Raw genomic sequence first — 16,739 nt, forward strand, 5'->3', positions numbered from 1 at the left:
ATATGTTTCAGCCTAAGATTTTTCCAGGCCATCATCAGTGGCTACAATGGTTAATTATGAGGTAGAGTGCAAACAATGGATTGATTTGAAAAAATAAAAGCCATGTGATGTTAAACATAAAACAAAGCACTGGAATAACTAAAGTTTTTTTTTAAACTAACTAATTAACAATTAATATTCTTTCAGTTATCCCATTGCATTGTTTTATGTTTAACATCATGTGGCTCTTACTTTTTTTTAAATCAATCCATTGTTCACATTCTACCTTGTAATTAACTGTTGTTGCCACTGATGATGGGCTGTAATATTCAGGCTGAAATGTATGGCTATAAATAGTATTACTTATTCCTTGTGTTTTTTTGTGCTAATTTAAAGAAACCTCTCATGGCACAAGTACCTCTTAAGGAACAATTCAGTGAGAGGGCAGAGCCCTTTGGAACCCCAGCATTGGGTGCATAGTTAGAGGATATACAGAGGAAGGAACCCTCAACCATCGTATGTGGTATGTGTTCAGTCAGAAAGCTGGCAATCCAGTTGTGGAAGTCATGGGATAGGCCAAATGATGAGAGAGAGCTTACTTAATAGACCTTTTACCAAACCTTCAAAATTATTGTAGATATGAAGCGCAACCTCCAGAGACTCATACTTTTCCATGGTGTTTGTCCAGAGTTCAGTCACACAAAGTAATCGGTTCCCCTTTTGATCAACAGTGGCAAAATCCATACTGGCAATCATTTATTAGTTGAGCACTTACAAGGTAGTGTAGCAGTCGAATATTGATGGCTTTCCCCATTACAGTAAAACCTCGATATAATGGACTAATTCAGGCAAGGGGCGTCCGTTAAATCTGAAAGTCCGTTATATAATAAAGTAGATTTTCCTACTTTAATGTCTATAAAATGCGTACGTACATAAACTATTCACCGTGAGTAAACAAATGCACACTACTGGGCATGACTTAGGACACATCAGAACATCGGCTGGAACGCATTAAAACTCCTGCAGAAAGTCATGCCACGCGATAAAAGAACCAATTACAGTGCAATTGGTGTGATCACGTGCTAATCATTTGCTGAATATGTTTTATGAGCAGTGATTCATTTATGTCAGCTAAATTACTACAGTGTTTTTCCAACATATGGCTTTTTTGCCAAAAGTTGTTAAAAATAACAGGAAATTAATAACAAAAAATAACCTGTTAATTTAATTATAAGCAAATCTTGGTTAAAAACATTTTAAAATTAACAGGGTGTTAATTTTCACGACAGAAATTTTGTCCATTAAATCAAGGGTTTACTGTATATATAAAATAGTTATATATTTCTTCCTAATGAACTAGTTATAATCAGTTTGAGGTAATTTTCTTCAGAAATAATATTCATTCTACATAAATAATGGTGACAATATGGTTATAACCTCATTATAATAATAAATCATAATAGATTAAATCCGAAGTCTGTTAAATCGAGGGTTTACTGTACTTTATAGAGAACTGAGGTAAGAAAAATTGGGCAGTAGTTTGATGTTACGGATTAGTCACCCTTTTGAGGAATAGGAACTAATTTCCATGATATGGGATAGATACCAGTGGAATATGAAAGTGTAAAAAAGCAACACAGAATGGGAGCTAATTCTAGAGCATATGCCTCTAGGATGATTAGAGAAATGCCATCAGGACCAGGAGACTTCTTTATATCCAATTTGGATAGAATTCTTATTATTTCTTTCTGGTGAAAGGTCAAGGACATTGTGTGGTGAGTGTTAGTGGTTGGGAGGCTGTTTGCCAGGGTCAGCCATGCAGGAATGAGAGGGGGAGTAAGAAGCAAGGAGGTTGGCTTTTTTTCTGTGAGTGATGATGCAATAGAATTACCTGGGTGTAACAGTGGTAGTGGGAGCAGCGATGGACAGAAGTTATGGCTATGGCAAGAGACCAGAAGGCATGACTGCCATTTGGATAGGATGAAAGTTTCCTGCTTTTAGCTCTCTCAAGAATCCCTTTTGGATGAGTTGATAATTTTTTGCACTATTCCATGCTTTAATATAAGCTGTAAAAGAAGATGGGATTTTGAATGAAAGCCAAAGCCAGTTATGATATGCTCAATTCTTTACTTGTACAACTTTGGTGCACCTTTTGGAGAACCTAGGCTTATTAATGGTTGGGAATATATAGTGGAATGGGGAATAAATGTTTCCATACCTATGAGGATTATTTCAGTGACATGTTCAGTACATATGTTTGGGTCAGAAAGTTGGAAACAGTATCCCAACCAAGGAAATGAGGCATAGAAGTTGCTAACATCATCCCAACTGGCATGTTAATAATGCCAAACAACATGCCAGCAGGGTGCATGTTGCTTCAGGAGGGAAGAGAAGATCATTATTAGATTATGACCAGAATTACCTAAAGGATAAATAACATTCACAGTGCATTTAAAAGGATCACTAGTAAAAGAGGAGGTCCAGAGTGGAGAGTAGTTAAGGTTACCTGCTATTCAAGTGGGCTTGTGAACTGTCTGTGTGAGGTCATTAGTGACAGCAAATGCCTCAGTATCTCTGCTTGCCTAATATGTGTAGTTGGAAGAAGAAAGCCAATTGGTGTGTTGAACATTAAGCTCCCTAGAAATATGAACTCACCAGGTGAATTTGCTATAATGTGGTAGAGTTAGATTGATCTTCAGCCAAAGGAGGTCAAAATTAGGAGATTCCTAGTTGGATACTCTTTGACATGGTATATATCAGAGCAAATATATGCTGATGTTCCACTTTGAGCCAAAATGTGTCCAAGTGTGTTTAATTAGGAAAGTTTAGATGAATAGTGCTTGAGGAAACTGCAAGTTGAGTTTGTTAGGAAAAGCAGGTGAGGTGGAAATTATACAGACTGGAGGTGGTAATGAACATTATTGAAGTTGGAACTGAAACCATATATGAATAATGTTCTCACATTTTAGGCAGTATCCCCAGGAGCTCCCTAAAAATATTTGAATCAATACAGAACAGAGCAATTAGGTTGATTGATGACCCATCCTTCACCAATTCATTCCATCCACTCTTAAATAGGCATTCGCTGCTTGCATCTTCTATAAATACCACCACAACTGATGTTCATCTGAACTGGCATCAATAAATCCTCTATCCTCTGTTAAATCTAGTGAAACACGTGTGATAACTACTCAATACTTCACAGTATTCAACTCAAAAACTCACAGAACAAATTTCTCATCCTCCTTGTTTATATCCTACACTGCTGCTGTCTGGAACCGTTTCCCACAAAATACAATCCAGAGCTCTTCAAACAAAATGTAAACAACTTCCTTCTCACCATCCACAGTACTAATGTACTATAGGTTACTCTACTTCTCTTGTATGGGATTATCATATATATAAATAAACGGCCACAATCTTGGTCATCTCTCTCTGCCACTTCCTCATCCACAGGAAACTGAGACAGCCAAATCTGAACACAGTTGTCTGGATGCAGCCATAAGCTTTATGGTACATGACAATAACTTCCTTAATTCTACTGAAAGTGTTTTTTTTTTTTTTTTCAATATTCAAGTAATCTTTTGTAGCATTATGCCCACTTTTGTAATATGTTCCATGAATTTCAGCTTTCTTTTCACCATCATTCCCAAATCTCTGGTATTATTATTAATTTCTTGCAATGCATTCCAATCAATATGGCATACAGCTTGCAATCTTTTCAAGCTGAAGTACTTAATTTTATGCTTTTTGTCACACTGAACTGGTAACTATTGTACTTTGCCTATAATGTCAATCTATTAAATCATTCTTCATCACTATTATTTACTCTTGTCCCACTCCAGACTAGCTTCAAAAAGCCTCCAGTTTATATACAAATTTCCATGCAGTAGCATTGCTTAGTTTTATCCTATGTCAACCTCAATTGCACAAAGTAAGTAAATTACTAAGATAAGTAATTTACTTACTTATCTTAGTAATTACTTACCTGACCCACACAAAGTTGTGCTGTCCCCCTATAGTTTGCCTGTTCCTGAATTCTCACCTTAACTAACTTTTTCCAAACCTAAGCCACCATTTCTAATTTGCTATCTACATTTCAGGACCTCCTTTATGTAAAGGAATTGTTTGCCTTTTTCCACTCCAGGATTCTGCCATTGCTGAGATTTATATTAAACAGTCTAGTCAGAGGTGGTGCATTATCAAAAGCACTTTTTTACCAATATCCTTCTTTTTTGATACTTTACCTTTACACCTTACAGAAATTTTTTTCCTGCTGATGTCATTGATCTTTTTAATTTTACCATTCATTCCGATTACTTCACTTGGAAAGATACCAATTACAAACAAATTGAGGATACATCTATTGGCTCCTCCTCCCCAGCCAATTATTATATGGAGCATTTTGAAAAACATTCTCTTGATACTGCTATTCTCAAACCTTCTATCTTGCTAAGATACACTGATTATATGGTTTCTATTTGGACACGTCTTAGATACATTACACTTCTACCTCATCCATCTCAAGAGACAATACCCTAGAATCCAGTTCACTATAGAAAAAGAAAACAATACTGCCTTTTCTAATTGCACATCTTCCCAGCAGCATCCTTTCTTTCTCAGTTTACAGAAACCCACCCACACAGGTAGATACACAAACTTTCCCATCATCTCCCCCCCCCCAACAATATGGCGTTATCAGAACCCTTGTTAACAGAGCCTCCAATCTCTGTTCTATCCTGACTGAATGTGCCTCTGAAATCTCCTTTATTTGCCAGACATGCTTGTCTGATGTAGTTACAATCCAAAGCTGAACAAATTAATTGTTCCTCCAATCTCTCCACAACTCTCTCAACATGTAGATTATAGTAATGCTGTCATTGTTCCTTATATCTGGGGCACCTCAGAAAAAATAGCCAGAACTGAAACAAAAAAGGAGAATCTCTGCACCGCATTCAAACTTCACCTGAAGCTGGCCGTCCTTATCTCTCCCAATCTCCCACCTATTGTTTTTGTGTGTGTTTTTGTAATTTCAATATTGTTTCCCTGACAATGTCTCGGTGACTGAGACAAAATATAGGAACGACTAAACCTTCTGTTTAATTATTTATTTGTGCTATTATATAAATTCATTCCATTAAACCTTATGAGTCTAAATAGTCACAGATTAAATAAGGTAGGTAAAAAATGGATGAATGGTAGGTTAAGCACATAATCTGGAAGAAGACATTATGGAGACAGTTATAAAGTGTGAGGTAATAATTACTTACATGAGAAACAAAGAGTAAGCTAAGCAGATAACTCAATCAGTATGGAAAACAAAATTACTATATGAGCAACAATTACTCAATAAAGCAAACAAAAATTCCAGGAATATCTTTTGATATGTAGACAGGAGACAGAAGAAGGTTGTTATCTAACAAAAATGGCAGATTAGTGTTGTTTCTTGTTGGAAGTTTTTTTACATGGTTAGCAAACAAAGTTTGTGCCTGAAGTATCTTCAGGATTGGGGTAACTCGTGGCAAAGGTGGACTAAGTTCTCATCACTTTCCTTAGTAGGAAATAGTAGCCACGAGTTGTCCCAGTCCTGAAGATACTTCAGGCGCAAACTTTGTTTGCTTACATTTGGATAAAGAATTAAACTAAATATATAATTTATAGTCTAACCAAGTGAAAAAACTTCTAACATCTTTCTCTAATCCAGAGTAATTTAATAATAAGATGTGACACCTTTTGGCAACTGGCATATGGAAATATGAGTTCTGCATTGCTTCAACCTTAGTATCACCTCTGGCTCCCACTGAAGAGGTTGAAACCGTCTCGGTAGTGACCCTTCCCATAATGCATAGTATTATACATATCCACAAGGAGATGTGACCCTTCCCATAATGCATAGCATTATACGTGTCTGCAAGGAGATGTGCTTTGCATTATGGGATACTAATTGAGAACTTAGTTCACCTTTGCCATGAGTTGCCTCAGTCCTGAAGATACTTCAGGTGCGAACTTTGTTTGCTTACACTTGGATAAAGGATTAAACTAAATATATAATTTATGGTTTAGTTGCTTGTTGGTAACTGTATCCTTCTAGGGGATGAAGGATATATTTCAAGTATATTTGATTCCTGTGTGATATGCAGGACTGGTGCAAGAAGTATATGAGAATTAAGTCAATTCCATGTTAAGAAGGTGGTAAGATTCACTGACATACTTCCATATGTTTTAACAGAATGTAGAGCCATCAGCAGTCTTGACATACTTGTTTAACTCATCTCTGAATAGGGGACTATTCTAAAAGAGTGGAAGAGTAAAATTCCACTTCAAAATGTGGAAGGAGTGAACAGGGATTCATATTACAGTCCATATTACATAGTACAAACAAGATGATAAATGTATTGAGCAAGGAAGGTGTTTATACAGTTTGAAAAGGTGCTTGATAGATTGTCACATAAGTTGGTAATTAAATTGGAACAGATGGAGTTAGGTAAGTCAGATTAGTAAACTGGACAGGAGCTTGACTGTCTGAAAGGTATCAGGAAGTTGCATATTGGGAACGGTATCCTAGGAAAAGCATCATTAGTGGTATGCAAGAGTCTATTTTAGAGTTGTTATTCTTTAATTTATATGTTAAGAAATTTTACTAGGAATATGTAGTTGTTTACAGATTTTGCTATGCTGGAAAGAGTTATGAAGAATGGAGTAGATGTGGCTAGATTGATTGGAAGATTTGAATAAACCTTTCATGGATTCATGGATTCAAAATACCCAAACAGTGCTGAAGTTTGATTTGTATAGAAATCAAACTTCAGCATCTCATAAGCTAAACATGGTAGGAGTGACAACTGAGAAGTAGTTGCAGTGCAGCTAGTATTTTTTCCCTCAGTTTAATTCAAAGTTTACATTAGATTTACAGTAACACAGATCATTAACATACCACATATAATATCAGCTCACTTAATAGAATTAAGGGCATTATTAGCAAAGCAAATGATTTTTGTCAATCAGTACAGCCAGGTAGTGGGACAAAAACAGAACATTTGTTCAAAGGTCTCCATGAAGTGGTTAACAAGGATGAGGGAAAAGTGGTTCTGCTTCCATTTACAATAATGAAGTCATAAACATCTGTGTCTTACAAACGTTCAAAATCACAATTTCTAAGTAAACTTTTAGAAATGTTTGCAGTTTTATTTATAGCTACATTGTACCAGCTAATAGAATGAAGGGCATTCGATACAACTAACACAGATCATAATAAATTTAGTTTAATCCTTTATCCAAGTGTGAAGAAACAAAGTTTGCGCTTGAAAGTATCTTCAGGACTGGGGTAAGGTGGTACAACACCAGGGCAACTCGTTGCAAAGGTGGAGCAAGCTACCAACACTACTGTCTCAGTATCTCCTATAATGCAAAACACATCTCCTTGCAGATATGTCTAATGTTATGCATTAAGGGAAGGGCCACTACCCAGACTAGTTTCGACCTTTATTGAGGTCTCTTCAGTGGGAGCCAGGCCCACTGAATCCAGAGTAATTTATTAAAAAAACGGTGGCACACCATTTGGCAACTCCTGTAGGTAGAGTTGACCTGCTAATGCTTCTGCCTGGTATCTCAACTTTGGCCCTCACGAAAAAAAATTTTTTTAAAGAATTTTTTTTTTTTTTTGTTTGTTCTTTCATGCTTATTCCCGCATATTCTCCGGGGTTTTTCCTCGAGTGTGTAATTCGTCAAAAAATTTTTTTATGAATCGTAGATATTGGGTCTTGCCTATTTCCTTATCATCACAGGGAGAGGATGTCTCAAATTCTTTCCAAGTAAGTGCCTCGCCACCATTTCTCAATTTTCTCTTACTCAGGGGATAGACATTTGCCCTGGGACCCACCTTGCCATTGTATCGGGGTCAGAGGTTATACCTGAATTGAGAGGGCATTACCCCCCACACACACTCTCACCTTGATTCTCCTGCCCAGCGATTCTGGTTGGGATACCTCTTACTAAGTCTTCTTTCTTGTTGCACCTCCTGAATTCATAGTACTTGTTAGGGGTATCACTTTCTATACCACAATTTCCTTCCTCCGTGATCCTCTCTCTCCTCTTTTGAGTCTCTTCCTTGACTTATGTTTCCTAGTAATACTTCAGTCTCCCCCATATACTTTCTGCAGAGTCACCCTGACAGACTAGTCTTTCCGATCGTGTTTTAGTCTGTCAGAGTGAATTACCCATGACCTTGTCTTACCTGAGACTTCCTTGATCCTGTAAGTAACAGGGGACAATTTCTCCTGAATTATGAATGGTCCCAAAGCACTCTTACCAAATTTTCCACCCTTCTTTCCTACGGAGCCGTGTTCCATAAGGACGAGGTTTCCAAGATTCAGATCTTTATATTCTCTTACCTTATTAGCAAAATTCCTGGCTCTCTGGGAGCACGATTCACTTGCCCTGGTCACCATATCATATGCAACCTTGTTGTCGTTCACAAGGTCCCTCAAATACAGGTCGATATCGGGAAACCCAGAGTTCACAAGGGTATTCCTGAAGTCGCTTGGAAAGGATGGCTCAAATCCATATAAAATCATCGCCGGGGCCTCCCTTATGGCTGTGCGAAGAGCGGTTCAGCATGCGAACAGGGCATGCTCCAGGAGGGCATCCCAGTTTGTGACATGTTCATCTGCCTACTTGGAGAGTGTAAGCTTCAGGGTCTTATTCAGTCTCTCACACATGCCATTTCCTTGAGGGTGATAAGGTGAGGTGAATAACTTCTTCACCTTCGATAACTTACACAATTGCAGCATCAATTCAGCCTTAAAATTTGATCCTTGATCCATTAGGAGAGTTTGTGGGGTTCCATATCTCGATATGATCAGTTTAAAAAATTGATCTGCCACAGTTTGGGCGGTTTGATCCTTTATTGCAACTGCCTCCGGATAACGTGAGAACATATCCACAATCACCAAGATGTATCTGTTTCCATTCTTAGTGACCGGTAGGCGCCACACAATATCCATGGCTACAGCTTGAAAAGGGTGAATCGGTGTTGGGGTTGATTGAAGGGGGGGGGGGCCTTTCCATGTATGCCTGATTTCTTTTGACACATGCGACAAGACAGCACATATTCCTCAACGTCCCTCTTCATTCCATTCCAACAATATCTACTTCATATTCTGTCCAAGGTTGAATGTATTCCCTGATGGCCTGCAAGGCTGGCATCATGAAACGTGTGGAGAATCCAAGGAACCATCACCTTTGGTGCTACAATTTTATCCCTCCATCTCCCCATGTATTCTTGCCTTGACAATAAAAGACCATCATGATCAAGGTGCAGTGTCTGGAAAAAGGACTTCTGATCATGTGATCCTTCTCCTTTTTTGACTAGGTCATACAGAACTCCCCAATATGAATCCCTCTTTTGCTCCTCTATGATCTTATCCTTATCCCATGTTTGTTGCTCTATAGGTGTGCCTCCCCCCTTTGTTCACTGAGATTGCCATACTTAGTGCATGAGTTTCCTCTCGATCTGGGCCTACTTCATCCTGATTGGAGGTATTAAGCGACCTAGATAGATAGTCAGCCACTACGTTTTTTGAACCAGGGATATATCTTAAGTTTTAAAAGAAGTAAACCGTGAATAGACATATCGATACAAAATAAATAACGTAAAAAACTCACGTAGAAAGATTATTTAATAGTATAATTTTAGCCTGTGTGTCACAGGCATCTTCAGTACATTAAGCTCAAAATTAAACACTAACTGACAATTCCAAAAAGCGCCACCTAAGTAGCTGGTGTAAGATAACTAAAAAGGTCAATAACTTTCCTTAAAAAAAAAAAAATTAATACAATAAAAAGTTAGGAAAGATTAGCTGATTTGTAAAGTACTATCTCCCATAAAGGAGATAGTACTTTACAAATAGTACTTAGACGTAAGCCGTCGGATCTGTTTAAGTTAGGAGAATGAAGTAGAGTTTCACATGTTTCTTTATAAAGGCGTTCCATGAGAAACCAACTTTGTGAAGAACTCTTGTCTTTCTCCAATGAACTCTGTGTCTAGTGAAGATGGCATGTTCAGAAAGTCTAGACTTTTCAGGTTTAAAGTATTCAATATAAAATTGGTGTTCTTCTAGCCAAATAGAGGCAGATCTTTCCGTTTGTCCGAAATAAGATAGGGATATATCTTATTTCTACATTGAATTCCTGAACTAAAGCCCACCTGATGATCCTTTGATTCTTGTCCTTCATGGATGATATGAAAGACAAAGGCTTGTGATCGGACCTCAGAATTACTTGTTGGCTCAGTAACATATACTTGAGCTTCCTGAGAGAAAATATTATGGCTAAAGCCTCCTTCTCAATAACAGAGTAATTGATCTCTGATGGGGATAGTCTGTGGCTGATAAAAGCTACTGGCCTGAAATGCTCTTCTTCCTTTTGCTCTATTATGTCAGCAATTGTATTCATAGAGGCATCTGCTGATAGATAAAACGTCTGACCCAGTTTGGGGTAGGTCAGCAGTGGGGGTTTAGTTAGGGCATGATTTAGGAGTCGGTAGGCACTTTGCTGCTTCCCCCCCCCCCCCCAACTCAAACTTCTTTCCTTTCTTGGTTAACCTAACCAGAGGATCCATCAAGCTAGAGCATTCAGGAATGAACCTTCTATAGAAATTCACCATCTCCAAGTATCTTCTAACTTGCTTGACGGTTGATGGGACCTTCGTATTCAAAATCGCTGCCACATTCTCTTTGGTCGGATGTACTCCACCCTCGTTTACCACGTGTCCCAAGTATTCTACCTCCTTTAAGAAAAACTGGCACTTTGAGATCTTTAAAGAGAGTTTTGCCTCGTTTTAGCCGGTTCATCACCTCAGTTAGCAGCCGACAATGCTCCCTGATACAGGAAGAGTACACTAACAGATCATCCTGGAAGCAGATTACCCCTTCTCCCAACATATCTGATAATATTTGGTTCATCAAACTCTGGAAGCTCATTGCTGAGTTTCTAGCGCCTTGAGGGAGTCGACACATTTGATATTTTTGCCACCTCGTGGTGAATGCAAAGTATTTTCTGTCCTCCCTCCTCAAGGGTATCTGAAAGTACCCAGAGTTTAGATCTAATTTTGAGAATACTTTTGCTCCTCCCAGTCCGATCAATAGGTCCTCTATTCTGCAGACAGGGAAATCTATCGGCTTGGTGATCTTATTTATCTCCCTCAAGTCCAGAACAAATCTTAGTCCTCCATTTGGCTTTTCCACTAAGATGAAAGGACTATTCCACCTTGAGTTTGACCTCTTGATTATTCCGGCTCTCTCATACTCAGACAACATTTTCTTAAGTCCTTCTGTGTGTTTGAGGGGTATCTGATACTGTTTGACGTATTTAGGCACATCAGACATTACCTGGACAGAATGTTCCACCTTATCTGTGCAAGAGAGGGAGTGATGTCCTCTGTGAAAACTCGGGGAAACTGGCTGAATATCTTCCCAAAAAACTCCTCCATACATTTCTTTTCCAGGGCAGATCCTGCCTGCGTAATGGCGTTCCGAGTCAGTTCCTTTCTCCATGAATTCACCCCTTCTCTGCACTCATTCACTTGACCACCCTCAACCTTAGTCGAGTCACTGAAACTCCCTTCATCTTAGTTGAGCTTATGCTCCTTCCCACACAAGGACACAGACATGGTTCCAACTTGTTCTTCTCCAAGAAGTCAAGGCCCAGTATGACCTGATTGCCAGTGTCTGCCAACTCAGGAAGGACTAGCAAGTCATGTGTGGTATCGATCGGAAAGCATGGTATGCAGATTTTCACCTTGACCCTCATGACCGACAAAAGCTCGACCCGCGCTATCCCCATTATCTTTACGGGATTACCTAATCCGTTTGAAGGCATCACCAGTTGATTCTTGGAAGGCTTCTACTAGTTTCATAGGAATAACTGAAATCTGGACTCCAGTATCTAGGAGAAATTTGCATTGGACCCCTTGCACATGTCCCTCCACTTGGGATAGAGGTGTCCTCCCACCTACATTTTCTATAGAAGCAGTTTGCATCCTATATTCGTCTGAGCCAGACCTACTTGAGTCTACGTTGGAATTCTCTAGTTGTGAGGGGGCTGCAGGGCCAGAATCCATAGGCTCTAGCTCTGCTACTAACCTATCTCTGATTTGAGAACAAATGTTCAACTCCCTTAGCATTTTCTCTTTCTTTAATGCCAACCTCAGATACCCATCAAGACTTTCGGCACCCTTTTTAAATATTATGTCCCTCAATTCATCTCGCAATCCAATCCTAAATTGCTGTAAGGCTACCCATCTTAAATTATCACGCTCGTCAAATCTTAATGTCCTTCCCGAGTTCGAAATGGACAATAATCTATTGAAGTAACTAGATACGTCCTCACTGTCTCCCTGAACACACTTGTATTCAGGGAGACAGTGAGGACTTGAACACACAGCATTTTCTCTCTGGGCCACTTCAGAATTATATTACCTTGACTTTCACTCTGTTACTTCGAATGGAATTCCTCATTCTTGTTTTCCAACATTAAGTCTGCTGGGCTTTCTTTGTCTCTGACTGGTAGTTTCCTTTGTCATACGATCATACTTTCCACTAATGAGGGGAACCACGTGGAAGCTTACTACCAGCCGGACGATCCATGGCACAGGTATCAGCAGCAGGAAAACGTCTCCAAAAAGCCTTGTGCGTAGCGATGCACTCGCTTTTAAGCTACCCGCCGTTTCCTTCTGTCGTCATGCGCGCATGCGTCATACTCTCCTTGCTTCTCCCAGCCCATAGCGCCACTCGCGGCAACCTACCGAAACTCTCGTAACTTTACATTGAAATGAAGGGGGGAAAGCACTGCTCTGCATAACAGATATATCGAAGTTGGCTGTTTCACCTTTTGGTATAGTATTTTGATTTTCTATTGTCTAACAAATGGTTAATTGCTCACATACAAATTCCGACTAAGTAACCACTAAATTATAAACACTGAAATTTCTCAATACTAAATAAAATTATACAATACTTAGTTACACTTTTATACATGTTCCTTGATTTCTGGCAAATTATTAGTTTTCTTATTTAAGCGAAAGTAATGTTATGTCTTCCGACATAACAGTGTCTCTACACAAAGAGGACCAAACTTAACAGTTTATAGCAAAACTAATCAAATCAAAGCTAAAATTTTTAATAGAAATGTTCTCAAGCAAGCATGAGCAGAGTATTGAAACAGTATTCTAATAACTGGAGTTTTCAAAATAACTGCTGCAGTAGCAGTTAAAGGTCATAACTACATCAAGAGATGAGAGGAGATTGAAGAATATCGTGAAGAAAAACCGCTTTTGAGTGCAAGGTATTTTTCATATTAGATGGAAAGAACTAGGTGTGAATGTGTCTAAATCTATGACGTTCAGAAAACTTCACAAACTGGGTTTTAATTCATATGGTCCTAAGACGAAGCGGTTTATGACTTCCAAGCAAAAGGTAGCTAGAGTGTGATGATGTAAGCAATGGGGTCAAGAGGACTGGAAAAAAGTAGTTTTTAGTGATGAAAGTATGTTTTGTGTATCCCATGGCCATCAAGGGATACATGTTTGGCATCTTAAGCAACAAGCATTTGTTAAAGAATGTATGAAATGTTTGGTGAAATTTGCAACCTCTGTCATGGTATGGGCTTGTATGACGACAGAGGGTCCAGGTAGGCTGTGTATTGTGTACGAAAGAGTCAATTCCAAAGTGTACCAAGAAATTCTTGAGCATTTTATGTTACCAGCATCAGAAGATTTATATGACGCTGAAAAAGGAAATCTTCCTTTTTCAGCAAGATTCAGCTTCTTGTCACCCTTCCAAGAAGTGTGACAAGAAGAAATCAATGTAATTCCTTGGCCAGCAAACTCATCAGATTTAAATCTATTTCAGAATTTATGGGGAATTATGAGGGAATGTCTTCAAGAAGTTGCCCCAAGGACAAAAATGAACCTATTTCTAGTCTGCAGATCATATCAGCATGTTTTGATAAAAGAGACTGTGAACCATTAGTAAATAGTATGCCCAACCATTTATGAACAGTCATAAAAGCTAAGGGGAGGCAACAAAGCAGTAATTATCATGTTGTTTCCCTTTGACTGTAATATTTGTGCATTTATTTTTACATTATTCTAATATTTTGAATCACATTAAAAATTATTCTAATATTTTGAATCACATTAAAAATTATTCTAATTTTGAAAATGTTTTCAAATAACAGTTTTCTTATAATTTATATTACATTTTTATATGTTTACATGGTTATATAATCTACAAAGTAGATTTAGATTATGCTATTTCATATTTGATAATAATTATTTGCTATGAAATAAATTCGAATTGCAAATCATTCAATGATTATTCTGATTTTTTGATTCAGAGGTGTATATAATCATATACTTTTAAAAATTTAATAATATGCCTATTTAAAACTGCGAATTAAATAATACTTTTTTCCCCTTTTTGGTATGCAGGTATACTCTGATGCAAATGTGTTGGAAAAGCACTCCTAAGGCACGGCCAACATTTTCAAGAATTATTGAACTTCTACTTCCTGATGTGAATGATAAATTTAAAGAAGTATCATTTTACTATGTACAGCGACCTGATATGCATTCCCAAGATATGGATGATTCAGAGGATGCTGCAACTCCATCAACTCCATTAAAGTCTCACACTATTACGGATGAAAACTACTCCCTCTCTGGTGATGAAAGTGGTGATGAAGTAGATGTTCATTATTTTCCAAACACAACAATGGCTTTTGAAAATAAAGAGAATAAGTTTGGTGATCCAGGAACATCCTCTAAAGAATGTGAAGCAGAAAGACAATCACATGGGACCCATCATGCAGGAGCAGAAGACAGCAGAGGATTAAGTATATATTCAAATGACAGTAGTAAAGGACTGTCACTAAATTGTTCAGATGGAAGCAAAGGTAGCAAGGTAAGTAACATCTCAAATGGGAGCTTAGTCAATGGACATGTACATTTCCCTTCTGGTAGGACTACAGTGTGCTGAAAGATTGAAAATTAAGTTAACATTCATCATGCAGGGGGAATTCCATTCAGCAATAACTGCTGGTTGCAGTTTACAATTCTGCAGATGTTCAGCTGCAAGGAATTGCAGATGCTTTCAAGATACCCACGTGTTATCTTGAAAAAACAATAACAGAAATAAAGGAAAGGGGAATGGAGTTGTATATAGCAAATGAGATACAAGATGAAGAAAATAGCGAAGATAAGAAGACAAAGAATCCCTAAATATGTAGACAGCTATAATGTGAGTATGAATTTTCAGGAGCATCAACAACTGCTTTGGTTTCCAAGTTGTTCTTAAGTTATTAGTTTCATATACATAACTAAGTGTTGCAACATACAACAGAAGAAGAAGATGACTCAAAGAAGAAATTCATCTTAATATTACTCTTGCTAGCAAGGCCTACATATTTAATATAAGTGCGATATCTTTTGTATTATGGGGGGGGGGGGGAATGAGCTATATTCATTCATTTTTAATAATATTTGTAGCACTTGGAAATATATTACACAAGTTCATCTGATGCATTATATGAATAAATTTTAAAATTTTAGACATTAAAACAAAAAAAGTATTTTCAAAATATAATACTGAATTTCATTTACATTCATTTTTTTGTAAATTTTTTTTCCAGTGAATATGTTATTTTCAACTGCTATTTGCAGTTAATCTTTTGCGTATGTTAAAACTGAAATAATTTTCATTTGATAGCTGAAAATTTGTGGTCAAGTCTGTTAATTTTGCTCCTTCCTTACAAAAAACAAAAAAGCATATATTATTATTACATGACACCCCCAGGGAGTCCATAAGACTCATCGAGGGAGGTCACTCGCTCTATAACTCTGTCTCCACTACTCAAATCCACCAACTACAACTACACCAACGCCATCTACCGCTCATCACCACCACTAGTATTTTCAAAGACAATCACAAACATCCATGCCCACAGCAGGATATACCTCACTATCCATTAAAAACTGTCAGGTCTACCTGCATATATTTTTACTGTGGAATGGCATTATTTTCTCTATAAATATTAACATAATAAATGGAGATGCATAATGGAGTGGTCTCACACCAAGTGATGAAATTCATCTCCCATCTAAAGACAATCACAAACATCCATGTCCACAGCAAGATTTGGAACCAAAGCATGTTGGTTGGAGAACAGATATATGTTAACCAGGAAGGCAAACCAATCTCAATTTTTTAAAAAAATTTGATTGTGGGAGCGAGGTCTCACAAAAGTTAACAATCACCTTTCCTAAATATCGTTATTTACATTCTTTATTCTTTAATATGAATTGAATCCACAAAAGCTTGTAAACCTATCGTACATAGAACAAGAACTGTGGATTGGCTGAGGGTTAAATCATCTGAAAACTTTCCTCCAGAGAACAAACATCCAACTTTTTTAAAGCCATTTGTGACCTCCAATAAACAGCATAATATAGATTTCAAACACAGTAATGAAATTCATCTACCACAATTTGCAAACATCTGTGCCACAGCAGAAGTGATATTCAGACAGGTCTCTGAAGAATCAACAAGACTATCCCAGAGGTCCCACTTAACCAACAACAAATCTATTATGCTGTTGTATGTATGCTAATTCATACTCTTCACATTCACAATGTACTGCAAGATAATGCATTCCACTTACAACTCTCCATGTAAAAAATCTCTCACTCACTCCTTATTCACGAC

At 37.7% G+C, this 16,739-nt stretch overlaps 1 protein-coding gene across 1 annotated transcript in view; it reads left to right on the plus strand.

Annotated features, from left to right (window-relative positions):
- The window catches only part of LOC150099822 (insulin-like peptide receptor), a 538,418-nt gene extending 523,404 nt beyond the window's left edge, over nucleotides 1–15,014 (plus strand). Inside the window, 1 exon segment of the mRNA XM_090403498.1 lies at nucleotides 14,468–15,014. Within this exon segment, the coding sequence (XP_090259624.1) occupies nucleotides 14,468–15,014 (547 nt within the window).
- The last annotated feature ends 1,725 nt before the right edge of the window (nucleotides 15,015–16,739 follow it).

This window comes from Typopeltis vanoorti, chromosome 14 (genome assembly GCF_054136105.1).
Source record: "Typopeltis vanoorti isolate ZY-2024b chromosome 14, IOZ_Tvanoo_1.0, whole genome shotgun sequence".
Classification (NCBI taxonomy): domain Eukaryota; kingdom Metazoa; phylum Arthropoda; class Arachnida; order Uropygi; family Thelyphonidae; genus Typopeltis; species Typopeltis vanoorti.